A 24,916-nucleotide genomic window follows, 5' to 3' on the forward strand; every position below is an offset into this window, starting at 1 on the left:
CTCTGTGGAGGTCAGATTTAGCCTTCTTCCTGCCACACTCAGGGCACTTGTCAAATAAAGCTAGCATATTCGACAGAAAAGGGTGGCAAAACTGGCTAAAAAGCACAGCAACTGGAAGAGGAAGACCCCAGACGTCGAGTGAAACACTCAAAACACTGGAAAAGTGCCAAAAATTGAAGTAATACCCAAAAAGGTAGAGCTCAATGCTCCAGGGTCCTGCTAGCAGGAGCCGGAAAAAAGAACTGAAAGTAAAAGGACTTTGGCTGTGCATCCTGGGATACCGAGGGTCTTTGGAGAGTTCCTTAAAGGCACAGTATCGCTTTTCCAGACACATAATGGCAGCCTCTGGGGGCTTGTCTGTCCAACCCTTCCTCTCTATCATTTCAAAGATTTTGGTGAAGGGAAGTTTCTCTATGAGCGAAACTTGGTAATATATGTAAAATTTGGTTTTATTTGGCTATCCTTTTCACTTTAAGTCGAAGTACTGGCAGATGTAGCTTTGTGGTTATAGGCTGCATTATTTGTCTTTGATTTTCTCTTAAGTGTCTATGCAGGACTGCAAAGAAGACAGCTTAAGAGATTATTTTTGATTGCCCCGGGGTCCCCGCACACGGGCGGGACTATTCCCTAGATTATGACTATACACAGAGATCCCCTACTACAGAACAATGCTTTTTGTTTTAAAAACATAAATAAAAGGCATTTTCATTTACAATGCCAATAGCTTAAACTTGCATAAATGCAAGACCTATTTCATTGCAAATGCTTGCTGTCAAAAGGAAGAGCGGGGGGGGGGGGGGGGGGGGTTGCTCTGTGGCGGATCAGAAGAGATTCCTTCACACCTCCCTCTAACCCCGGCTTCCCAGAGACAAGTTTGGGGCTCTTTCCTCTCTCTGGGGAAGCACGGCAGAGCCCTGAGACCCGCAGCCCCTTTCCCCATGACTACTAGTGAAAGGACATCGTCTCCTTGACATGTGGCAGTCGCACAGCCCCTTATCGCGGGATCTCACCCCAGAATCGAGGTATGGCCAGGTGCTGCGAGCGGGCGCGCGTTCTAACACAGGGATTATATATTTATGTTAAATTTATTTATTTATTTATTTTGAAAGTTTTATATAGCGCGAACAAGATCTTTGCAGATATCAGAGCGCTTTACAGAGGAGGGGAGCATGTATACGCAGATACATCAATCATGTTAACAGTACATTGAAGTGATATCATAAAACAGTCAAGTAAGACAATTTCAAAGTCAAAAATAAACGTACAAGGGTTCGAACAAGTAGTACAGATGAGTATCGAGTCTTTGTAGTTTTTCCTCAGTAGTCGTTCAAGTGTATTTAGCCATGAGGATCGCTTTCACTTCTCTCTTGAAAAGTATGGTAGAGGTGATAAGCCTTGTTTCAGGGGGGAGCGAGTTCCAAATCCTGGGAGCCATTCCTGAGAAAGAGCGTTTAAAGGTTTTTTCCTTGCGGAATCTTTTAGGCTTTAGCAGAAGGTTGTTTGTGCCTCTAGTGTTTCTGGAGCCTCCAGAAATCGTCAGCTTCTGAGCGAGGTATCTAGGTGAGCTCAGGTGGACAGCCTTGTGGGTCAGACAAGCTATTTTCAGGTGTATTCTGGCTTCAAACGGCAGCCAGTTCAATGATTTGAAGTCAGGGGAAATGTGTGAGTGTTTTTTTGATCCAGTGATAAGTCTCGCTGCGGCGTTTAGAGATGGCTCTAATAATGAACTCAGCATCTACCATTGTGCCACTGACAACCAGCCTCTCTCAGATGTGTTAAATAATCAAAGACCCGTTTGGATGTGTCCAGCCGTGCAATGCAGCTAAGATAACAGGAGCGCTGTACACAACCTTAAAAAACATATAGTAACAATGATGCAGTGCAATGGGCATCTAGACAGATAGATGCACTAAGAAGGGTCCTCCCGACCCCAAAATACAGCTGTGCATTGGTGGGGTCCAACCCTAGGATCCAGGCACCCGCTCCAAGCAATGAACACAGCGTGTGCGTTAGCACAGGAGAAGGAACACCCCTCTCCGGCTTCACCGGTTCCAAGCACTGAAGAACAAGTTACTTACCTTCGGTAACGATATATCTGTAAGAAACAGTAGTTAGTATTAGATTCCTTACCTTAGAATATCCCCAGGCGTCAGTCTGGATCCGGAAACTTTTGCGTAGCAGTACCCCTGCGCGTCGGTAGGCGTCGTCTGCAGGCGTCCCCTGCGGCTCCGCGTCCGTCGCCGGCGTCGTGATGACGTCGCTGGAGTATATAGACGCCGCCTCCGCGCGCTGACGTCAGTTCTTTGCACACAGCTTTTCCGCGCCAGAACACGCAGAGCCGTGTGAGAACCAACACTGGTGCCATTTGTAACTAGGGCCCTGAAAGGGATGTCCTTAACCCTAGGTATCAGTTCGCAGAACGGGGAGGATGGGCGGGGCGGTAAGGAATCTAATACGAACTACTGTTTCTTACAGATATATCGTTACCGAAGGTAAGTAACTTGTTCATCTGAAAGAAACAGGTTAGTATTAGATTCCTTACCTTAGAATAGATACCCCAGCAATACCAACCCCGGTGGTGGGTCTGCGAACCAATACAATCCTACACCAGAAAGTCCTGGAGGACCGAACGCCCAAAGAAGCCATCCCTCCGGACTTGACTGTCCAGGCAGTAGTGCCTCGCAAAGGTGTGCAGCGAGGCCCACGTAGCCGCCTGGCAAATGTCCTGCAAAGGGACTCCCCGGCCCAGGGCAGTAGTAGCCGCCGTGGCCCGAGTGGAATGGGCTCTCAGCCCAACAGGAGGCTCCTTCCGAGCCAAAGAGTAGCACGCTTTGATGCACAGAACGACCCACCGAGAGATGGTCCGTTTATGTACCGCCCGTCCCTTCTTCGCACCCACGTAGCCAACAAACAGTTGGTCATCCACCCGGAACTGGCGTGTGCGATCCATATAAAATGAAAGCGCACGTTTTGGGTCCAGACGATGGAGCCGCTCTTCATCCTTTGAAGGATGCGGAGGCGGGAAGAAGGAGGGGAGGGTGATGGACTGCCCGATGTGAAAAGCAGAGACTACTTTGGGCAGGAAAGAAGGTCTAGTTCGTAGAACCACCTTGTCTGGATGAATGGACAGGAAAGGAGGTTTGACAGAAAGAGCCTGGAGCTCACTCACTCTCCTGGCAGAGGTGATGGCAACCAGGAAGGCCGTCTTTAAAGTCAGGAGACGGAGAGGACAGGAATGTAGTGGCTCAAAGGGAGCGCACATCAAGAAGGTCAGAACCAGGTTCAAGTCCCACTGAGGCATCACAAACGGAACAGGTGGATACATGTGCGTGATGCCCTTCAAGAATCTAGTTACAATAGGGGACTTGAACAAAGAAGGTTGATCAGGCAGCCTTAGAAAGGCCGAAAGGGCAGAAAGGTAGCCCTTGATAGTGCCCAGAGCAGAGCCCTGCTGGGCAAGAGAGAGAAGAAAGAGGAGAACCTCGGAAAGAGGGGCAGAGAGAGGGTCCACAGCCTTTGCTGTGCACCATGCCACAAATCTGTTCCACCGGCAGGCGTATACCGACTTTGTGAAGGGACGCCTGGCTGCCAGAATCACATCACAGACTTCAGGAGGCAAGTCAAATGGCCTCAACTGTCGCCACTCAAATAATAATCTGCCACATTTTTTGCTTTTAATTATTAATTGTTGTTTTTTCCCTTAAATGTTGGTGATTGTATCATCATTTTAATTTTTCTTCTAATTGTGTATATTATTGTGTTGTATAAATTACAACTTTTTATTATATGTATACAAAAATATGTTTGGTAAATAAATAATATATGAATGTACGTGCATTTACTTAGCTTTTTGTCCTTCCTTGCATTAGTTCCCGTATTTTGATTGCCTAGGAAGTTTTGCACATTTGTTTATTTCCCTGTCCTAGGAATCGTTACCTTTATTCAGGGGGCCCTTGTTTTTCACATGCGCTCAATCTCCACGCATGGAGGTGGAGACTGGACAGGTTCGGGTGGAGGACCGTCCCCTGCTGCTGCGACAGAAGGTCCTCCCGAAGGGGCAGGCAGATCGAGGGACCGACTGACATGCTGAGTAGCTCGGGATACCAGTACCTTCGAGCCCAGTCCGGAGCCACAAGGATAACTTGGGCCCGGTTGCGCCTGATCTTCTTCAGCACTCTGGGCAGAAGTGGCATAGGCGGAAAGGCGTACAACAGACCGCAGCTCCACTCGCGCCGAAAGGCGTCGCCGTGCGAGTGCCGTCTTGGAAACTCCAACGCGCAGAACTGATGACATTGCGCGTTCTCTTCTGTGGCGAATAGATCTAACCAAGGCTCTCCCCATTGCAGAAAGAGGCCTTTCGCCACGTCCGAGTTCAGACGCCATTCGTGATCCACCGAGCACCGACGGCTGAGTTCGTCCGCCCTGGCGTTCAGAGAACCTGCCAGGTGTTGAACCGTCAGAGTCACGCCCTGACGTTCCAGCCATTGCCAGAGACGCAGAGCCTCCTGGCAAAGGGTCCACGACCCCACTCCGCCCTGCTTTTTTGCAGTACCACATGGCGGTGGTGTTGTCCGTGAACACCTGCACTACACTCCCGTTGACAAAGGGGAGGAATGCCTTCAGTGCTAGGCGAATCGCCCGCAGCTCCAACATGTTGATATGGAGCCGGGACTCCGCCGGAGACCAGATGCCTCTGATCTCCGCCTCTCCCAAGTGGCCTCCCCAGCCCTGGAGGGACGCGTCCGTCACAACTACGTGCTCCGGTTGGGGAAGGGAGAGGGATCTCCCTCTGACCCAATCGCGGTCCGTAAGCCACCACTGCAACTGTCTCGCAGTGCCCTCCGAGATCAGGACATGGTCGGATAGGTTGCCTTAATGCTGGGCCCACTGAAACTTCAGGTCCCACTGCAGAGCCCGCATCCGCCACCGGGCGTGATGCACCAGAAGGATGCAGGAAGCCATCAGCCCCAGCAGCGTCAACCTGACCGAAACCCGGGATAACGGCTGAAAGATGGGAATCAAAGCCTGTATATCCCGGACCCGCCGTTCCGGAGGATAAACCCGAAACTGCGCCGAGTCGAGAACCGCTCCGATGAAAAGGAGCTTTTGAGAGGGACACAGGTGTGATTTCGGCACATTGATGGAAAACCCCAGCTCGTGCAGGAGGTCTGCAGTCATCTGAAGGTGGTGGACGACTGTCTGGGGCGAGCCCGCCTTCAACAACCAGTCGTCGAGGTAGGGGAAGACTGAGACCCCTAACCGGCGCAGATGAGCTGTGACCACCGCCATCACTTTCGTGAACACCCGTGGGGCGCTGGTAAGGCCGAATGGGAGCACGATAAACTGAAAGTGCTCGTGGCCTACCGTGAACCGCAGGTAACGCCGGTGGGCCGGCAGGACGGGGATGTGAAAATACGCATCCTGCAAGTCCAACGCCACCATCCAGTCTTGCGGATCTAGAGCAGCCAAGACCTGAGCCAAAGTCAACATCTTGAACTTCTCCTTTCGGAGGAAGCCGTTGACGTTCCGTAGATCCAAGATAGGACGCAGGCCCCCCTTGTCCTTCTTGGGTACCAGAAAGTAGTGGGAATAGTGTAGGAGAGTAGGGTCTGCAATCCTATGATCACCCAGATTTTTGCTTTTTGCTGCACTGGTTTACGACTTTCCCTGGCTGTGGGCCTGCTAATCAGACCCACAGCCTAGCTGTTCTCTCTATCCAAATTGTACTCAGGTACTGAATTGGCACTGGGCCCTCTCCAAGTCCCTGTACCCAGGGCTGAGGTGCACCCAGAAGTCTCCCAGGGGCTGAAGCATGTATTGTGCCACCCCTGGACTGACTAACTAAACTGACACAACTGGCTGCACGACAGCTGGGGCAAGTTGGTGTACTCACCCTTTGCTTTAGATATAGTATGCCTATATCTAACCCCAAAATGGACACACAGATCTCCTATCAGTCACTCCTATGGCAGGCCTTAACAATCCTGAAGGCAGAGTGCTTGGAATCGTGTGAGATGGTGCTCTGGCATGAGCTGAGCCTGTCTGCGGCTTTCGGGATCTATCCCTTAGCCGTTTCCATGATATCGCATACCATATACTCTTAAGTGCATTATAATCCTCGCGGTTATATGCCAACTCTGGTATCGCTTTATCAAAACATGTCGAGTAAGGTGTCATACGAATTGGAATACTAACTCCTCGCCAATTCTGGCGACGGGGTTAGCATTCCACCCTTCTAGAGGGACACGGCATGTATGTAACCCCTAACCCCGGTTAAAGTCAAACAGAGCCTCAGCTCCACAAAATGAATGCTGCCACCGAGACACAAGTCTGCCCTCCTGCTGCTGGGAGTCCTCCCAGAGCAGGAGATAAGGACAAAGGGTTTCCTGCCAGGGGCGGTGCCAGCACCGTCCCAGACAGGATTTTGTGTATCCTAGGTAGGCAGAGCTTCAGAGGAAGGAGACTGCAAGTGGCACCCCGGTGCTCACTATGCATAGGCCGGCTTGAACCAGTTCCAGGGACACTCCAGACCCTGAGCTGGGGAAAAGCCCGCCAAGGAAGTGGGTGTAACCACCCCCCTCCTGGTCCCACCCATAGGGCAGGACTTAGTCGCGTGCCAGCCCCTTTTCCCAGATAAAGGTAGGAGCAGGCCCCCTTCCAAATTAGATCATCTTTGGAATCAAGACACGACTTTCTGCGAAAGGACTTCAAGATTTCCTTCTTCAAGATTCGCCCTTGTGACTAAGGAGTAGTCACCCTGCATCCGCAGGCACCAACGCAAGAACACTGCGGTCTGCTGTAAGTCCTTCCTCCGGAATCCGACTGCCCAGCTCGACAAGACCCGGCTTCCCTGGCACCTCCGACCTCTACTCACCTCTACAGCCAAGCTGAGAACCGTGAGTGCGACGAGACCTCAAGGGACCGACTATTGCCAAGACTGCACGACTTCTGCACAGCAAGCCCGCCGAGTAATTTCCTGGCGAGTGCTTTGGGGTCCGAGAAGCCCCGACCCTGAGCAGCTCCAGCACCGAAGAGCAGCCCCCCAGCATCTCCACGATCGGCGTGGGGCCCTTCTGCTTTTTGCTGCTCACCGCGTTGTTTGGCTACTAGCCCGCTGGCTTGTGGCCTTCTGAACGACGCCCGACGACATCACTGCTGCTGGTCTGGTTGCTCCAGACTGGCTCTTGCTCCCTTCCAGAAGAGGAGCACCCCGGACCCTCCTGGTCCACTCAAGACGCCATTTTGAGTCCACCGCGTGGGCTTGAATTAGTCAAGGCTTTGTTGCCCAATCCTGGGTTCTTCGACGCCGACAGCTTCATCCATCGTGGGACAGCTCGCCTCTCCATCCTGGTCGCCGACAACGCCTCCTGGTCCGTGAGATCTGCAGAGCCAGCGTCGCCCACTCACCTAGTCGAGGTGACTATCATCCGGTGCCCTCCTGGTGCCCACTGACTACTGGCTAGTAGTCACGAACTTGGTCCCCTCTGCTTTCAGGTGTCATCCATCTTCCAGATCCAGGCTTGGATCAACTCGAACTATCTTCACTGGTCACCTGCCAGCATCTTTCTTCCAGGCTCCTGGTCCGGCAACGAGGATTCCCGACGTCTTTTGAGACCTATGCAGCTGCAGCCCCTGGGCTAGGTAACTTCGGCATTTCGGTGCCCCAGCATAGCCTCACTATCCAAGGGTCAGGATCCACTGTCGTTTTCTCCCTACCAGGTCGGGTTCGCCCGTGAACACTAACTTTAGCGTTACTAGCTTCCATAGACTTTGTCCCGCATCCCGCGTGAGAGTGCACACTCTGCACCCGAGTCCCCTAGGCCTCCTAGTAGTAATCTAACGATTCCATAGTCAAGTCCTAGCGATTCCAAAGCCTATTAGTACTGTACTTACCTGCTAGTAATTTCGCATTCCACTTTTAAAGTATATGGTTTTCCGTGCCCCTCGGGCATTTGTGTATACCGTGCTAACTTAAGTATTTTCGTAAGAGTTTTGTTGTGTGCCTAGCACCCTGTCCTCATAAAGAGTACAGGGTTGTTGTGATTCTAATAAATACACTGTTTATTTTCATAACACTTGTGTGGTGTCCTTTCACTGGGTGTTCAAGGGGTAATGTGATGGTAAAACAGCTGGCTTAACACGCCCTCTAGAGTCTTAGCCTTAGACTGCTCGTATCCATGCTACTAGGATAGCTGGTCTATAAGGTTGACTTACAACCAATCATCAATAAGGGTTGTTTGGACTGATATATAGTGATCACTAGAATAGTGAGCACTGCACATCAGGCCAACTTCTCACATTGGTGAGCAGCGGGTGGGATTTGAGCTTGCTGTTGTTTTACCACACATATCCTAAGAATATCTTGTGAAAGATCACATAAGTACTAAAGGTACATATAACTTAGCTTAGAATACTCTGAGTTCTACTGAACCAGCTGTTGTAGCTCCTAGGGCCTAGCACACCCTAAACTACAACTCTAGCAAGGGATCAGTAGGCAAACACATAGTGTAGGTAAGTGCACCACTTACACCTCACTAGAAAAGCATGTCTACCCAGGGAGAATCTACTGAGACTCCCCTGGTCAGTGTTGACCCTCCACAGGTCACTTCAAGATATGCAGCTCTCAGTTTCCAGGAGATGAGACAAGTCTGTACCTCCAGGAAACTGAAGCAGGGGTCTAACCCCACCATTCCCTTTCTGATAGGTCTCTTAGAGACATATGATGCCAGAAAGATTTCTCAGTTACATGAGAATATGCCAGCCTTAGAGGGAACCTCTGGGGATCCAGACCTCCCCAACACTGCTACTGCAGTTGAGGGGGAGGAGGATCAGGAGGAACTCTCTGGGGATGAGGTAGACAAAGGTCTTGAGGTAGTCAGAAGGCTAACCAGGGCCAACTTAGACTTACTTGGGCTAGGAACTGGGGGACCCCCAGTACTGACCCGAAGTGGGCCTAACCTTGGAGTTAGGAGAGATAGATCTCTTTCTAGGGACTCCAATAGATCTCTGCACTCTAATGCCTCTTCCCAGAGGAGGAGAAACTCTCCACAGAGGAGAGTGACCTCCCCTCAGAGAATAGAGCATGAAGCTAGGATGAGACAGGCTGCTCTGAGGATTGAAAGGGAAGAACTTGCCCTGGCCAAAGAAAAGCTTGCCTTTGCTAGAGAGCAGCAGATGAGTGGGCTAGCTCCCACTGGTGGCAGCAATCTCCCAAGAGATAGAGAGAAGGGTTTAGATACTAAACACCTGACTAAAATAGTGCCCCCCTTTAACCACTTCGATGCTAAGGGTGTTCATGGACCTCCATTGACTTTCCATTGAAATCAATGGAAACTCCATGACGAGTTACCCTTGTCATTAGCGCTGAAGGGGTTAAGCAAGGGGATGATATCCAGAAATGGATGGCTGCTTTGGAGAGGGCCTGCACTGTGCAGTGCATTCCCCGAAGTCAGTGGGCAGCTATACTGTGGCTCTCCTTTGATGGTAAAGGTAGAGATAAGCTCCTCACTACAAGAGTGGAGGATGCTAATGATTACCAGGTCCTGAAAAATGCACTGATTGATGGGTTTGGTTTAACCACTGAGCAGTACAGGTTGCTGTTCAGAGACACCCAGAAAACTCAGTCTCAGGACTGGTCTGACTTTGTGGATAGTGCCACTAAGGCTTTGGAGGGCTGGTTGCTGGGTAGCAAGGTTACAGATTACACAGGATTGTATAATCTTATGATGAGAGAACAAATTTTAAACAATTGTCAGAACCAGTTGTTGCACCAGCACCTTGTTGATTCAGATCTGACCTCTCCCCAAGAATTGGGAAAGAAGGCAGACAAATGGGTCAGGACAAGGATCAAGCAGAACCAGAACCAGAACCAGGGTGGTCAGAAGAAAGCAGACCAGAAGGGTAATGCAAAGAGTGAACAAAATGACCAGAAGTCTTCACCAGGTCCCCAACAAACCAAAGAGGGTGGGGGTCAGGCTTCCCAGAAGAAGAAGACTCAAGAAGGCCAGTCAAAAAGGTGGTGCCAGTACTGCAAAAGTAAGTCTCACTGGTTTAGTGAGTGCACCAAAAGAGGAGGACAAACTCCTGCCACTACAGCCCCTAAGGCAACTGCACCCCCTAGTACAGTCAGTAGTGGTAGTGTACCCCCCAAGGCATTAGTTGGGTTAACCTTGGGTACTGAGGGGTCTGACAACTTAGTTGGCACACTCACTCAGGCTGTCCTTGTCTGTACAGGGGATATAGATATGTCCCCTGAGATAAGTCCCAATACTTTGGGCAAATACAGGCAGACACCTTTGATTAATGGCAAAATGGCTCAGGCCTATAGGGACACTTGTGCCAGTGTCACCATGGTGACACCTAACTTTGTGGACCCTGGACAGATCATGCCAGGTACAGATTTCCTGGTGACCAATGCCAGCAACGTCACTACTAGTCATAGTGTGGCGATTGTGGCTTTCTCCTGGGGTGGAGTGAAGGGACAAAAGAAAGTTGTAGTCAGTTCAGACCTCCCAGTTGATTGTTTGTTGGGCAATGATTTGGAGTCATCACAATGGTCAGAAGTGGAGCAGAGGACTCACATGGAAATGTTAGGCTTGCCAGCACATGTGCTTGCTGTGACTAGGTCATAGGCCAGAAGATGCCCCACTGAACAGGTGCTGGATCCTCAAATTATGGACCAGACACCTTCCAAGAAGAAGAGCAGTAGGGTTAAGGCTTTGCCTTCCCCCTTGCCCCAGGTTGAGGATCAAGTCTCTGAGGAGGCTGATCTGAGAGAACTGAGGGAAACTGAGCCTAAAGAGCTTGAACTTGATCAAGTTGAGTTTCTGGGCTCAGGGGGACCCTCCAGAGCAGACCTGGGGAAGGCACAGTTAGACTGCCCTTCCCTTGAACCCCTCAGACAGCAGGCTGCTGCTGAGGCTGCAGGGAATGCCACAGGTGCCCACAGGGTATACTGGGAAGATGGACTCCTGTACTCTGAGTCAAGAGACCCCAAGCCTGGTGCAACCAGGAGGCTGGTCATCCCCTTGTCTCTGAGAGGTTTCCTTCTCACCTTGGCCCATGAGATTCCCCTTGCAGGTCATTTAGGTCAGACAAAGACTTGGGACAGGCTTGTCTCACACTTTCACTGGCCCCATATGAATGAGAATACCAAGGAGTTTTGTCGCTCCTGTGTCACTTGCCAAGCCAGTGGTAAGTCAGGTGGCACAACAAAGGCCCCCCTCATACCACTACCTGTGGTGGGGGTTCCCTTTGAAAGAGTGGGGATTGACATTGTTGGTCCAATGGAACCCCAGACAGCATCAGGGCACAAGTTTATACTGGTGGTAGTGGATCATGCCACCAGGTATCCTGAAGCTATTCCACTTAGGACCACTACAGCACCTGTAGTGGCAAGGGCCCTAGTTGGAGTGTTCTCCAGAGTGGGCTTCCCTAAGGAGGTTGTTTCTGACAGAGGTACAAACTTCATGTCAGGATATCTGACTGCAATGTGGAAGGAGTGTGGTGTGAACTACAAGTTCACCACACCCTACCACCCACAATGCAATGGGCTTGTTGAGAGATTCAACAGGACCCTGAAAGGGATGATTCATGGGCTACCTGAAACTCTTAGGAGAAGATGGGATGTCCTGATCCCCTGCCTCTTGTTTGCTTACAGAGAGGTCCCACAGAAGGGGGTTGGCTACAGCCCTTTTGAGCTTCTGTATGGGCATCCTGTGAGAGGACCCCTGTGTTTGGTGAAGGAAGGATGGGAGAGACCTCTCAAAAAGCCTGCAACCAACATAGTGGACTATGTACTTGGTCTCCGCTCCAGGATGGCTGAGTATATGGAAAAGGCATCTAAAAACCTGGAGGCCAGCCAAGAACTTCAAAAAGCTTGGCATGACCAAAAGGCTGTTCTGACTGTGTACCAGCCAGGACAGAAGGTGTGGGTGCTGGAGCCAGTGGCCCCAGCAGCTCTGAAAGACAAATGGTCTGGGCCCCACACCATCATTGAGCAAAAGGGAGAGGTTACCTACTTGGTGGACCTTGGAACTCCCAGGAGCCCTCTCAGAGTGCTCCATGTTAACAGGCTCAAGGCATATGTTGACAGGAAGGACATGAGCTTGCTCATGGCCACAGATGAGGGACAGGAGGAAGAGAGTGACCGTCTCCCAGACCTGCTCACTCAGAATCCTGATGATGGGTCAGTTGATGGTGTTGTCTTTTGTGGCAGCCTCACTGAACATCAGCAACAGGATTGCAGGCAAGTCTTGCAATCCTTCAGACATATGTTCTCTCTGACACCCAGCCAAACTGATTGGTGTACCCATGATGTTGACACTGGAGACAGTCTGCCTGTCAAGAGTAAAATCTACAGACAGCCTGATCATGTTAGAGACTGCATCAAAACTGAAGTGCAGAAAATGTTGGAGCTGGGAGTCATTGAGCCCTCAGATAGCCCTTGGGCTAGCCCAGTAGTTCTAGTGCCAAAGCCTCACACCCAGGGTGGTAAGAAAGAGATGAGGTTTTGCGTAGACTACAGAGGCCTCAATGCAGTCACTAAGACTGATGCCCACCCAATACCAAGAGCAGATGAACTTATAGATAAATTGGCTTCTGCCAACTTCTTAAGTACATTTGATTTGACAGCTGGGTATTGGCAAATCAGGTTAGCTGAGGAGGCCAAACCCAAGACAGCATTTTCTACCCCTGGAGGGCATTATCAGTTTGTGGTAATGCCCTTTGGACTGAAAAATGCACCTGCCACCTTCCAAAGGTTGGTGAATCAAGTCCTCACTGGGCTGGATGACTTCTGTGCAGCATATCTAGACAATATTGCTGTCTTTAGCTCCACCTGGGAGGATCACCTGGTCCACCTGAGGAAAGTGTTAGAGGCTCTGCAAAAGGCAGGCCTCACTATCAAGGCCACAAAGTGCCAGATAGGGCAGACACAGGTTGTATACCTGGGCCACCTTGTAGGTGGAGGCCAGGTTCAGCCACTGGAGAGTAAGATACAGGCCATCAAGGACTGGACTCCTCCAATCACCCAGACTCAAGTTCGAGCTTTCTTGGGCCTGACTGGGTACTATAGGAAGTTTGTCAGAAATTATGGGTCCATAGTGACCCCTCTTAATGACCTGACAAGCAAAAAGATGCCAAAGAAAGTTCAGTGGACAGCAAGCTGTCAGAAAGCATTCAATGACCTAAAGCAGGCCATGTGCACAGCACCTATCCTAAAGAGTCCAGATTACTCCAAGCCATTCATTGTCCAAACAGATGCTTCTGAGTTGGGTGTGGGGGCTGTTCTGTCTCAACTGAATGTTGATGGTAATGATCAGCCTATTGCTTTCATTAGTAGAAGGTTGACACCCAGAGAGAAAAATTGGTCAGCTATTGAGAGGGAGGCCTTTGCTGTGGTTTGGGCCCTGAAGAAGCTGAGGGCCTACTTGTTTGGCACTCACTTCACCATTCAGACCGACCATAAGCCCCTCTTGTGGCTAAATCAGATGAAGGGTGAAAACCCCAAACTGCTTAGGTGGTCCATTTCCCTACAGGGGATGGATTTTACAGTGGACCATAGACCTGGTACTGATCACAGCAATGCTGATGGGCTCTCCAGGTATTTCCACTTAGAGCAAGAAGACTCACCTGGTCAAGGTTAGTTTATTGTCCCAAAGTTTGGGGGGGGGGGTCATGTAGGAGAGTAGGGTCTGCAATCCTATGATCACCCAGATTTTTGCTTTTTGCTGCACTGGTTTACGACTTTCCCTGGCTGTGGGCCTGCTAATCAGACCCACAGCCTAGCTGTTCTCTCTATCCAAATTGTACTCAGGTACTGAATTGGCACTGGGCCCTCTCCAAGTCCCTGTACCCAGGGCTGAGGTGCACCCAGAAGTCTCCCAGGGGCTGAAGCATGTATTGTGCCACCCCTGGACTGACTAACTAAACTGACACAACTGGCTGCACGACAGCTGGGGCAAGGTGGTGTACTCACCCTTTGCTTTAGATATAGTATGCCTATATCTAACCCCAAAATGGACACACAGATCTCCTATCAGTCACTCCTATGGCAGGCCTTAACAATCCTGAAGGCAGAGTGCTTGGAATCGTGTGAGATGGTGCTCTGGCATGAGCTGAGCCTGTCTGCGGCTTTCGGGATCTATCCCTTAGCCGTTTCCATGATATCGCATACCATATACTCTTAAGTGCATTATAATCCTCGCGGTTATATGCCAACTCTGGTATCGCTTTATCAAAACATGTCGAGTAAGGTGTCATACGAATTGGAATACTAACCCCTCGCCAATTCTGGCGACGGGGTTAGCATTCCACCCTTCTAGAGGGACACGGCATGTATGTAACCCCTAACCCCGGTTAAAGTCAAACAGAGCCTCAGCTCCACAAAATGGATGCTGCCACCGAGACACAAGTCTGCCCTCCTGCTGCTGGGAGTCCTCCCAGAGCAGGAGATAAGGACAAAGGGTTTCCTGCCAGGGGCGGTGCCAGCACCGTCCCAGACAGGATTTTGTGTATCCTAGGTAGGCAGGGCTTCAGAGGAAGGTGACTGCAAGTGGCACCCCGGTGCTCACTATGCATAGGCCGGCTTGAACCAGTTCCAGGGACACTCCAGACCCTGAGCTGGGGAAAAGCCCGCCAAGGAAGTGGGTGTAACCACCCCCCTCCTGGTCCCACCCATAGGGCAGGACTTAGTCGCGTGCCAGCCCCTTTTCCCAGATAAAGGTAGGAGCAGGCCCCCTTCCAAATTAGATCATCTTTGGAATCAAGACACGACTTTCTGCGAAAGGACTTCAAGATTTCCTTCTTCAAGATTCTCCCTTGTGACTAAGGAGTACTCACCCTGCATCCGCAGGCACCAACGCAAGAACACTGCGGTCTGCTGTAAGTCCTTCCTCCGGAATCCGACTGCCCAGCTCGACAAGACCCGGCTTCCCTGGCACCTCCGACCTCTACTCACCTCTACAGCCAAGCTGAGAACCGTGAGTGCGACGAGACCTCAAGGGACCGACTATTGCCAAGACTGCACGACTTCTGCACAGCAAGCCCGCCGAGTAATTTCCTGGCGAGTGCTTTGGGGTCCGAAAAGCCCCGACCCTGAGCAGCTCCAGCACCGAAGAGCAGCCCCCCAGCATCTCCACGATCGGCGTGGGGCCCTTCTGCTTTTTGCTGCTCACCGCGTTGTTTGGCTACTAGCCCGCTGGCTTGTGGCCTTCTGAACGACGCCCAACGACATCACTGCTGCTGGTCTGGTTGCTCCAGACTGGCTCTTGCTCCCTTCCAGAAGAGGAGCACCCCGGACCCTCCTGGTCCACTCAAGACGCCATTTTGAGTCCACCGCGTGGGCTTGAATTAGCCAAGGCTTTGTTGCCCAATCCTGGGTTCTTCGACGCCGACAGCTTCATCCATCGTGGGACAGCTCGCCTCTCCATCCTGGTCGCCGACAACGCCTCCTGGTCCGTGAGATCTGCAGAGCCAGCGTCGCCCACTCACCTAGTCGAGGTGACTATCATCCGGTGCCCTCCTGGTGCCCACTGACTACTGGCTAGTAGTCACGAACTTGGTCCCCTCTGCTTTCAGGTGTCATTCATCTTCCAGATCCAGGCTTGGATCAACTCGAACTATCTTCACTGGTCGCCTGCCAGCATCTTTCTTCCAGGCTCCTGGTCCGGCAACGAGGATTCCCGACGTCTTTTGAGACCTATGCAGCTGCAGCCCCTGGGCTAGGTAACTTCGGCATTTCGGTGCCCCAGCATAGCCTCACTATCCAAGGGTCAGGATCCACTGTCGTTTTCTCCCTACCAGGTTGGGTTCGCCCGTGAACACTAACTTTAGCGTTACTAGCTTCCATAGACTTTGTCCCGCATCCCGCGTGAGAGTGCACACTCTGCACCCGAGTCCCCTAGGCCTCCTAGTAGTAATCTAACGATTCCATAGTCAAGTCCTAGCGATTCCAAAGCCTATTAGTACTGTACTTACCTGCTAGTAATTTCGCATTCCACTTTTAAAGTATATGGTTTTCCGTGCCCCTCGGGCATTTGTGTATACCGTGCTAACTTAAGTATTTTCGTAAGAGTTTTGTTGTGTGCCTAGCACCCTGTCCTCATAAAGAGTACAGGGTTGTTGTGATTCTAATAAATACACTGTTTATTTTCATAACACTTGTGTGGTGTCCTTTCACTGGGTGTTCAAGGGGTAATGTGATGGTAAAACAGCTGGCTTAACACGCCCTCTAGAGTCTTAGCCTTAGACTGCTCGTATCCATGCTACTAGGATAGCTGGTCTATAAGGTTGACTTACAACCAATCATCAATAAGGGTTGTTTGGACTGATATATAGTGATCACTAGAATAGTGAGCAATGCACATCAGGCCAACTTCTCACAAATAGCAACCACACCCTACTTCTGGCCCAGGAACGCGCTCGATGGCCCCCTTGGCCAAAAGGGCCGTAACTTCCTTCTGCAGAAGTGTCAAGTGGTCCCCCGACACACGGTGGTTCTGCGGTGGCATGGCTGGAGGAGTGGTCTCGAAGGGGAGGGAGTAGCCCCTTCGGACGAGCTGCAGCACCCACCTGTCCGATGTGATAGTGCGCCAGCGGGAGTGGTGATGGCGAACCCTGCCACCCACTGGCGTCACATGGGCCCGAAAGCACGGACTAGGAGGATTTGGAGGCTGATGCTGAGGGGGAAGGTGTGGTCTGACCTCGCCGTTGTCCCCGACCGCCTCCACGGCGGAATCCACGGCCGCCACCGCGTTGAGAAGTAGTCTGCGGTGCGTGGGTGGCAGCACGTGTGGGACCGCCCCTTCCTTGGCCACGAAAGGAGCGAAACGAACCCGTTTGGTGGCGCTGGGTCGAAAGACCCAAGGACTTGGCCGTGACCCTGGAGTCCTTGAAGCGCTCCAGCGCGTGGTCCGCCTTGTCACCAAACAGGCGACTGCCATCGAACGGCATGTCCATCAAAGTATTTTGGACATCTGCCGAAAAATTGGCGGATCTCAGCCAGGTGTGGCGACGAATCGCCACCGTCGTGGACATCGCTCTGCCCAGCGAGTCGGTCGTATCAAGACCACACCTGATGGAGTATCTTGCTGCATCTCGGCCTTCAATCATAGCCTTGCCGAGCTTTACCCGTACCTCCTGCGGGCATTCAGGCAGCAACTCCGCGACCGTATCCCACAGAGAGTGGGTGTAGCGGCCCAAGAGGCATGTGGTGTTGCAAGACCGCAGTCCCAAACTCAGGGACGAGAAGACCTTCTTCCCATACTGGTCGTACCTCTTAGATTCCCGGTCGGGCGGGGCCGACGGGAATGCGGTCTGGGAAGTCGAGGCCTGGATCACCAGACTCTCAAGGGTGGGATGGGTGGACAGGAACTTGGGGTCGTCCGGACACGGACGGTGGCGTCTGGCCACGTTCCTGTCAACAGGCGAACCTGAAGCGGGCCTGGACCACGTGCCCAAAAGAACGTCTGTCAAGGCTTCGTTGAACGGCAGCAGAGGCTCCTGCGGGCATGCCTGCGGTTTGAAGACCTCGGTGAGGATGTTAGGCCTCACGACCGCGACGGGGAGCTCAAGGTGTAAGGCCTTGGCAGCCCTCATCAACACCACTGAATAAGCAGCCCCAGCCTCCGAGGCCACAGTAGGAGGCGAGACAAAACCAGGGTTAGGAGAGTCGTCCAGACCACTGGCGTCACCCAAATCACCTGTCCAGTCCACGTCGTACTGACACTCGCGTGACAGAGGGTCCTCAGACCCCTCCCAACCCTCTCCGTATTCTACATCCTCCCCATATTCGGAGTCAACAATGTAGACCGGCTCCTCGGGGTTCACAGGCCCCATCGGCGTCGGACGACGCCGGTCCGACTCCGCGTCCGGAGACGGAGAGGGAATGGGGGTGGCGCCGCCCGGAGCCGGCGCCCCGGTGCCGCGCGGAGGCGGCACCATGGGTTGCCCCGATGGAATCGGCGCCGGAGAGGCCGGTGGACCAGCCGGCGTCGACCCTGAAGGGCCCAGCGGCGCCGGGGCCGCCGGCGGCGTCGGGGCCGGAGCACCCGACGGCGTCGGGGCAGGAGCACCCGAACCGCTCGGGCCCCCGGACGGGACCACCGGGCCCGCAGGCCCCATCGGAGGAGACAGTGCCCTCATGGCCATGAGGAACTCCTCTATCTCCTCGCGCGACGCGCCTCGCCCAGGAACCGTAGGGTATGGAGCAGGCCGCGCCGGCGACCCACGCGGATCCGCGGGGGTGATGCCACCCGAACCCCCGGCCGCATCGCGCGAGCGTCAGGGGGAGTCGGGGGTACGATGACGACGCCCCGACTTCTTGTGTTTCTTACCTGAGGAACCAGAGGAATGGTGACTACTTCCGGAGCGCTCGTGGCGGCTCCGCGACCGCTCTCGCGACCGCTCCCTCAACCTCCGGCCGGACCGGGACCGCTCTCGACGCGGGCCGACACCCGGAGCTCGAGCAGCTTGCGGGACCGCTCCCGTCTAGCCTTACTCGTCAAGGCCCGGCAATCGACGCAGGAGTCCACGTCGTGGTCCGGGCCCAGGCACCTGAGGCAGAGTCGGTGGTGGTCCGTGACCGACATCATGCGGTCACACCCGTCACAATTCTTAAACCCGGGCATCCTACCGGCACCTTAGGAGTAGATAGTAAGTCAAAAACTTTGGTCAAAAGACCGGAGTACTGCTCTTCGGATCTGCGCTAACTGGCGCGGAAAAAAGAAGAACTGACGTCAGCGCGCGGAGGCGGCGTCTATATACTCCAGCGACGTCATCACGGCGCACGACGCCGACGACGGACGCGGAGCCGCAGGGGATGCCTGCAGACGACGCCTACCGACGCGCAGGGGTACTGCTACGCAAAAGTTTCCGGATCCAGACTGACGCCTGGGGATATTCTAAGGTAAGGAATCCAATACTAACCTGTTTCTTTCAGATACCTTTTGTTTCCCATGGGGTGACCTTCAAAGCGCCTCCTGCAAGCGCCCCCCCAGGCTCACTGGTGGCACGGAGAAGATCGGCCATGACTCGACACGCGTGCCAGCGCACCTCTCAGGTAGCCTGGAAGCTGCGCCCCCTCCCTGGAGGTAGGCAGCCCAGGTAACACCAGGAATTTTTGTTCCAACCTCTTCAGTTTTTGTATGTGGTTTGCGTTGGTTATTTAAGTCCTGTTTGATTGGATTCCCCGGCGCGCACACGCAGCCAATGGCGAATGCGCTGGCATAAGTCTCTCTGGTGCCCTGCCTCTCCCTGTGCGATTAAGGGGGCAGAAGCGGAGACCTCCAACTAGCAAGGCACTGTATTTTACCATTTTGACAATCGCTCTTCTGAACGGTTGTTCGCTTCACAGGAAGACGAGGAGGGTCTTGTGGTGACAGCAGGGACAACTGTGGCCAGCGTCTCAGAAATCTAGTATTTCTAGGTTTGTCTGTTCCATTTTAAATCTTGCACAAGTATCAAAATGCCTAGGGAAAAAAATCAAGGTCTGTATGAGCTATTCACGCTGGGGCCTCGAAATCTCAGGAGCTATTTAAGGGTCTGACAGTAAAAAGTAATGTCCCAGTAAGAGCTCATAGAAAACATGGGGAATGTAGAGGGGACGGAGTCCTTGCAGCCACCGGGTCCAGTGGGGCAGAAGTCACTCTGCAGCGGGGCGGGAGGAGGGACTCCACTCAACGGCGAACTGTGAGAAGCCTGTTCTGAACCCCATCGGCTAAGTAAACATGCAGTAAGTCGGGTTTTAAAATGAAAAACTGCGCCTGTTCACTACAGAACACGTGCTGTTCTCTTATTTTATTGCTGTGAAGAAGTTAGTCAGCTGTTACCGAGGTCTTGCTATATTGAAAGTTCCACTGCATTGTATACAAAGGCCAGTCCGATAGACTTTGCTCACTTCAGGGAAAGATTAATCTCTAATCGGGGGTTTTCTTGCCAGTGTTTACATGTGTTGCATGTAAGACAAGCTGTCTCCGTGGAGCCGACGGGGGAGGGAAAGTGAAAGATGCGCACGCTGGTTAACGCCTGTCTCCGGGACAGATGTGCACGCGTCCGGAGTGCACATCTGCCCGCGCGTGCCACCTCCTGTCTCCCTTCCAGCACCAAAGCGGCAACAATAGAGTCTCATTAGCGGTGCAGCTGCGCTGCATTCGCTAGCAAGACCTAAAAAGGACAGATAGGCTATTAAACTGACTTTTTTGTTGCCATTATAGCCTATGATAGTGACACATACTGCTTTATTATGGTGCCACTTCGATGATGGGAATTAGTCTAGCATGTGAATCTATGGAAGATCCAACACCAGAGAACATTGCTTTTCTCTTCTGCTCTATGTTAAAAGTTTACAATGACAAGCAGAGAAAATGTTTATTTTTTTGCACTCCTTTGAGAAAATCTAGAATCTTTCTTTATGTTTTTACACATTCCAAGCTATTGCCATTTTTGTTTTAAACAGACTTGTTTTGAACTGTTTCGAACATCTGTTTGCAACACATATCTAACATGTTTTTGATGCGTTTAATTTTGCACAAGAGGTTTTATTTCTAATCTTCGTGTTTGGAAACATGCTCACTCTTTCATATGAAAGAGCTACACACCAAGGTTTTACATGGTTTGTGGGAAAGGTGGTGTTGTGACCATGTATTATATTGGATAAAGTTCCCCCTGTGTACATAAGGATATTGAAAGTCACCCGAGAGTTCCATAATCTTATCAAGGAACTCTGTCATCAGCCTTCTTCCCCTATATGGTAAGGAACTCCTCGGTGACTTGCAATATCCTTATAATGTACGGCAGGGAGTACTTTATACATAGATGCTAGAACTGAACTGCAATAACTAATTGCAGTCAAGTTTTGGCATTGAGTTTGTCCAATATATTGCAGTCAGTTTGTGATCCCTTTAGGCACATGTAGTAATGAAATGGCGCAGCTGTCCACATATTGAGTGGTTTGGTCATACTGCCTATCGCCAGAGCCGGGAGCCTAGGTGAAAAGAAGATCATGGAGTATAACTGCAGCTGCAGTTTTAGGCACAAAAACAAAAACCTGACTTTTTACTCTTTCGGGCTGTTTTTCTAACATGAACAATGATCAGCAGAAAGGAGATATTTATGGCAACATGTTTATTTATTTTTGAACACTTTAGATGACTACAGGAAAGGCAAAATCTTTGCATCTTTCTACAGTATTTTTTTTACCTAAAATGCATTAATCTGGTTCTAAAATTTTGGTTCAACAAATTATTAAATACTTTTTTTAGAGTGTTTAACCTCACACTACCAATGTTGCATTCAATCTTCAAAAGGATTTAAGCAGTTTGTGGAATGTGTGCTGGAGTAACCATGTATTATAACAAATAAAATAGCTTCTTCCATGTTTTAAATAGGATATAACAAGTCCCCTTTTTCATCCATGCCCTTTTAAAGGAACTCCATGGTGACTTGCTATATTCTTATAATGTACGCCAGTGGTACTTTATCCTTTAATTATTTCCATTCGCCTTGAACCACACTCCAGAAGGGGTAGTTCAGTTCTGTAATGTTATTCCTGAGTATTTTAAGCTTACTGAACTGAGTCACTTGCAGTTCAAAATGAGTGTGGCTTTTATTTCCTCTTCGCTATTTACATCATGTAATGCTATCAGAAAAAGCGTTAAAACTACTCTCCTGTGACAATTATCAAAACTGACAACCGGAAAACATGGACTCATTCCATTCTGATTTGGAGGAGATAAACATCCACTTGAAAAAAAAACAGTTTTTTTTTTTTTTAGCAAGTACCCATTATTAACCACCAACTATCACAGATGTTTATGTTTAATCTGCTCCAACTGAAGCAACAATCAAAATAGGTTACTTCTATCTGCCATATTGGTCACATCCAGTTCCGCTGTGACTAACTGTACACAGAAAATAAAAAACTTTACAGGGAAAATGTTAAACTACCTAGAGCTGGGATTGGGACAAGATCTTGCTAATGATGCAAGTCTCTCGCAAGACATATATGACCGAAATCAAGCTTAATGCTTGACTGCAGAACTTAAGGCAGATGGAAAAGGCTGTTCGATTCAAGACAGACCATGCATAATTTGAGTGTGCCAATTACCTACCTTAACTCTATCCCTCAGGTTGTGCCCAAACACAAAGGTCTCTTGAGCATTCTGCTCATCCTTATGATAATTTTCATCACCTCTATTGCAGCTAGAGTCATAATGCTGACCCTCAATAGCCTAGGGAAAAAGAGTGCACAGTTTTAAATATGAAACGTGAAAGTTCTTCAGTAACATGTGACACTTTGGCAGAGCCAAACAAGACAGGAATGATAATGGAAGAGGCTTTTAGGCTAATAAACAAGACAGTAGTAGTCATGGGAGAATGAAACCCATGCACCTTCATTTTTATCACTGAAAAAAGAGAATCAATTGTTTAAGAGATAAAAATATTACTTACCTGTAAAGACAATTTTTAATGATACTTTTTTTATGATTATGCTGAGAAAAAAGCTTTCCAAATAGGAGGTACGCAGCACACAAACTCATGATACTCTTGAGGCATAGGCAGGATCGTAGTCTGTTGACATTGAACACATTCATGGGATATTAGTATAACAAAATTGTGCTTCCTGCAAAAGGACCACTAGTACCGATCAGTGAACCATTCGTGGAATAATTGCTTCGAGGTGGCAAATCCACATGCACGTTTTAATTAGTTAGTCTTGTGCCCTTCAGAAAATATAGCTCCACAGCTTAAACCTTGTAGGAAGCTGGCTCGTTATATACTGGACCAAAAAAGGTACACTGTGTAAAGAGTCCAAGCAAACCCCAATTGGTTTACAAAGGCACAAATGATGTATAGTGAGGAGGAGAGTAGCATGAGGCAGAAGAAAGGGGAGTGGGAAGAATAGTATGAGGGAGATGGAAGAAAGCGTGGGTGATTTAATCAACAGAGTGATTAGACATGCCTTGTGCCACTGCTACACCACCCTAGCGGGCTCCACAGGCACCTATCATGATTGGGTCTATACGCCCTGCTCCTGTGGGCTGTTCCTCTCCTGGTGCACAACACCTGATGGAAAATGACATATCCCGTTCCCTTTTCTGCAGTTTTTGCTCCGTTCCATAGTCTGTCTTTTACATTGTGGGCCACAGACCACTCCAAAGTTGGTGGGTGAGTTTTGTGAGTGCATCGGCACCGGTATTTCTATGCCCATGCAAGTATAGCCGTTACAAAAAGGGGGGTTGAACCCATGCAGTCGCGGGGACCTGGGCGCTACGTAGTACATAAACAGAAGGGTCCCCGCAAGGACAGTGTATTGCACACTACATACACTAAAAAACTAAACACACTACAACACAATTACTGTATATCAAGTATTGGCATTTATTTGTCAACACCATATGGCTGCCAAAGGGCAATCGAAATTCTCAATTCATAAATAGCCCCATAGAAGGGCAGGGAGGAAGGGAGGAGAGAGAATAAGTGCATGTGAAAAAAAGGGGTGAGCACAGTCAAAAGACAAAATCAATTGTAACCTTCTAAACGAATCACAATATATAATACATAAAATACATGAACCCTAAGTCAGGGCAGACAATAAGACTAAATTAAATAATGACAATCAACGGTCACATACAAATTTTTGAGAAAAGTCTGGGGCATGTGCCGGAAGTCCAAAGAAAAACAGTCGACGTTTCGACCCCCGTCTATAGGCTATCTTGAGTCCTTTTACGGGGTCTTCATCAGGACATAGGACCGGGAAATGGGGAAGGAAGGTTGGGGCAACAGTATCTGAAAAGTTAAAAACAAGAACAAAAGCACTTAGTTTAATGAAGGTGGACTAAATCCAGCCGTCTGAAACGCTAATAACTAATGAGAAATTACCATGGAGTAAAGGCCATCACTGGCTCTAAACTTGGAAAAGGGAGATGGTGCCACGCACAATATCGTGATCAGTCTCACCGATAAATATTCACAACTACAGAGGAGAACAAAGGATTTAAGAAATTCATAAATGGTGAGTGCATGTATCTAATCACAAATACACTCAAAACATCAATTAACTTAAAACATACCCAACGATTATCACAATGACTCAGAAAAGGTGAGGAACTTGGATGAGTCAATTCATGGACTCATCTGGGGAGGGGCCTCATAAGACTCCATACAAGAGTTCATTACATTAACCTTAAGGGCAAGGTCCACTTAACGGTACTGTAATATGTCCCACATATGTCACACGGTAGTATACACAACATTCAATCTGGTGACCATTGCTACTGTAATATACTCTAGGTATGTATGTATAAAATACCTCCGCAATGGTGATGAGACAGCGTAATGCTTTAAAATCTGGCTGTTCTCACGCAGGAACCTGCAGTTCGCTGGTGCCACTCAAAATCAACACTGTAAGAACAGGTGAAGAATGTAATGCAGACTTAGTGTTTAGTTACATCTTCATTTGCCACAAAAACGGTTGTGAACCTGTATCCTACCTCTAAATGTGGAATATGGTGTCTCAACCCATGAGACATCGATAGCGTGTTTGGTCAATAAATGAAGAGACACTCGGGCGGCGGCAAAAAGTCCAAACGCCTTAGTACAAAACATCCTATGGGTTAAAGGGGACAGCAAGTCAAAGCGTGCCTTTGCATAACAATCTGTGGCGGGAGAAGGCCAGCGCAACTACTTACGAAATCTTGACGCCAGGTCAGATTCTTTAACGGACAACAGCCATGATGCGGAGTAAAAAGCGGGGGGTTGGGCAACGGCCTGTCCTCAAACTTTGCCGAGGTCAATCCTATCAGTTCGAAAGAAAAGACCGGTAAGGGCGTGCTATCTTTAAGGATCCTAAAGGTAAACAAACGGCAACCGCGCTACTCACGCGTATCCTAATCGATGCTGCCTGGAAGGGGACTCG

General features: G+C 50.2%; 1 protein-coding gene across 9 annotated transcripts in view; it reads right to left on the minus strand.

The window, feature by feature from the left end:
• RANBP3 (RAN binding protein 3) overlaps positions 1–24,916 on the minus strand; it is a 355,000-nt gene that overhangs the window by 151,026 nt on the left and 179,058 nt on the right. For all 9 annotated transcript variants that reach the window (XR_013603675.1, XM_078669890.1, XM_078669894.1 and 6 more), the window contains one exon: positions 22,110–22,229. Coding sequence is in view for 8 of the 9 variants with exons in the window: in XM_078669890.1 (XP_078526016.1) it covers positions 22,110–22,229 (120 nt within the window). In the remaining variant the exon portion in view is untranslated. The remainder of the gene's footprint in view (positions 1–22,109; positions 22,230–24,916) is intronic.

The sequence above is a fragment of the Lissotriton helveticus genome, chromosome 12, assembly GCF_964261635.1.
Source record: "Lissotriton helveticus chromosome 12, aLisHel1.1, whole genome shotgun sequence".
Lineage (NCBI taxonomy): Eukaryota > Metazoa > Chordata > Amphibia > Caudata > Salamandridae > Lissotriton > Lissotriton helveticus.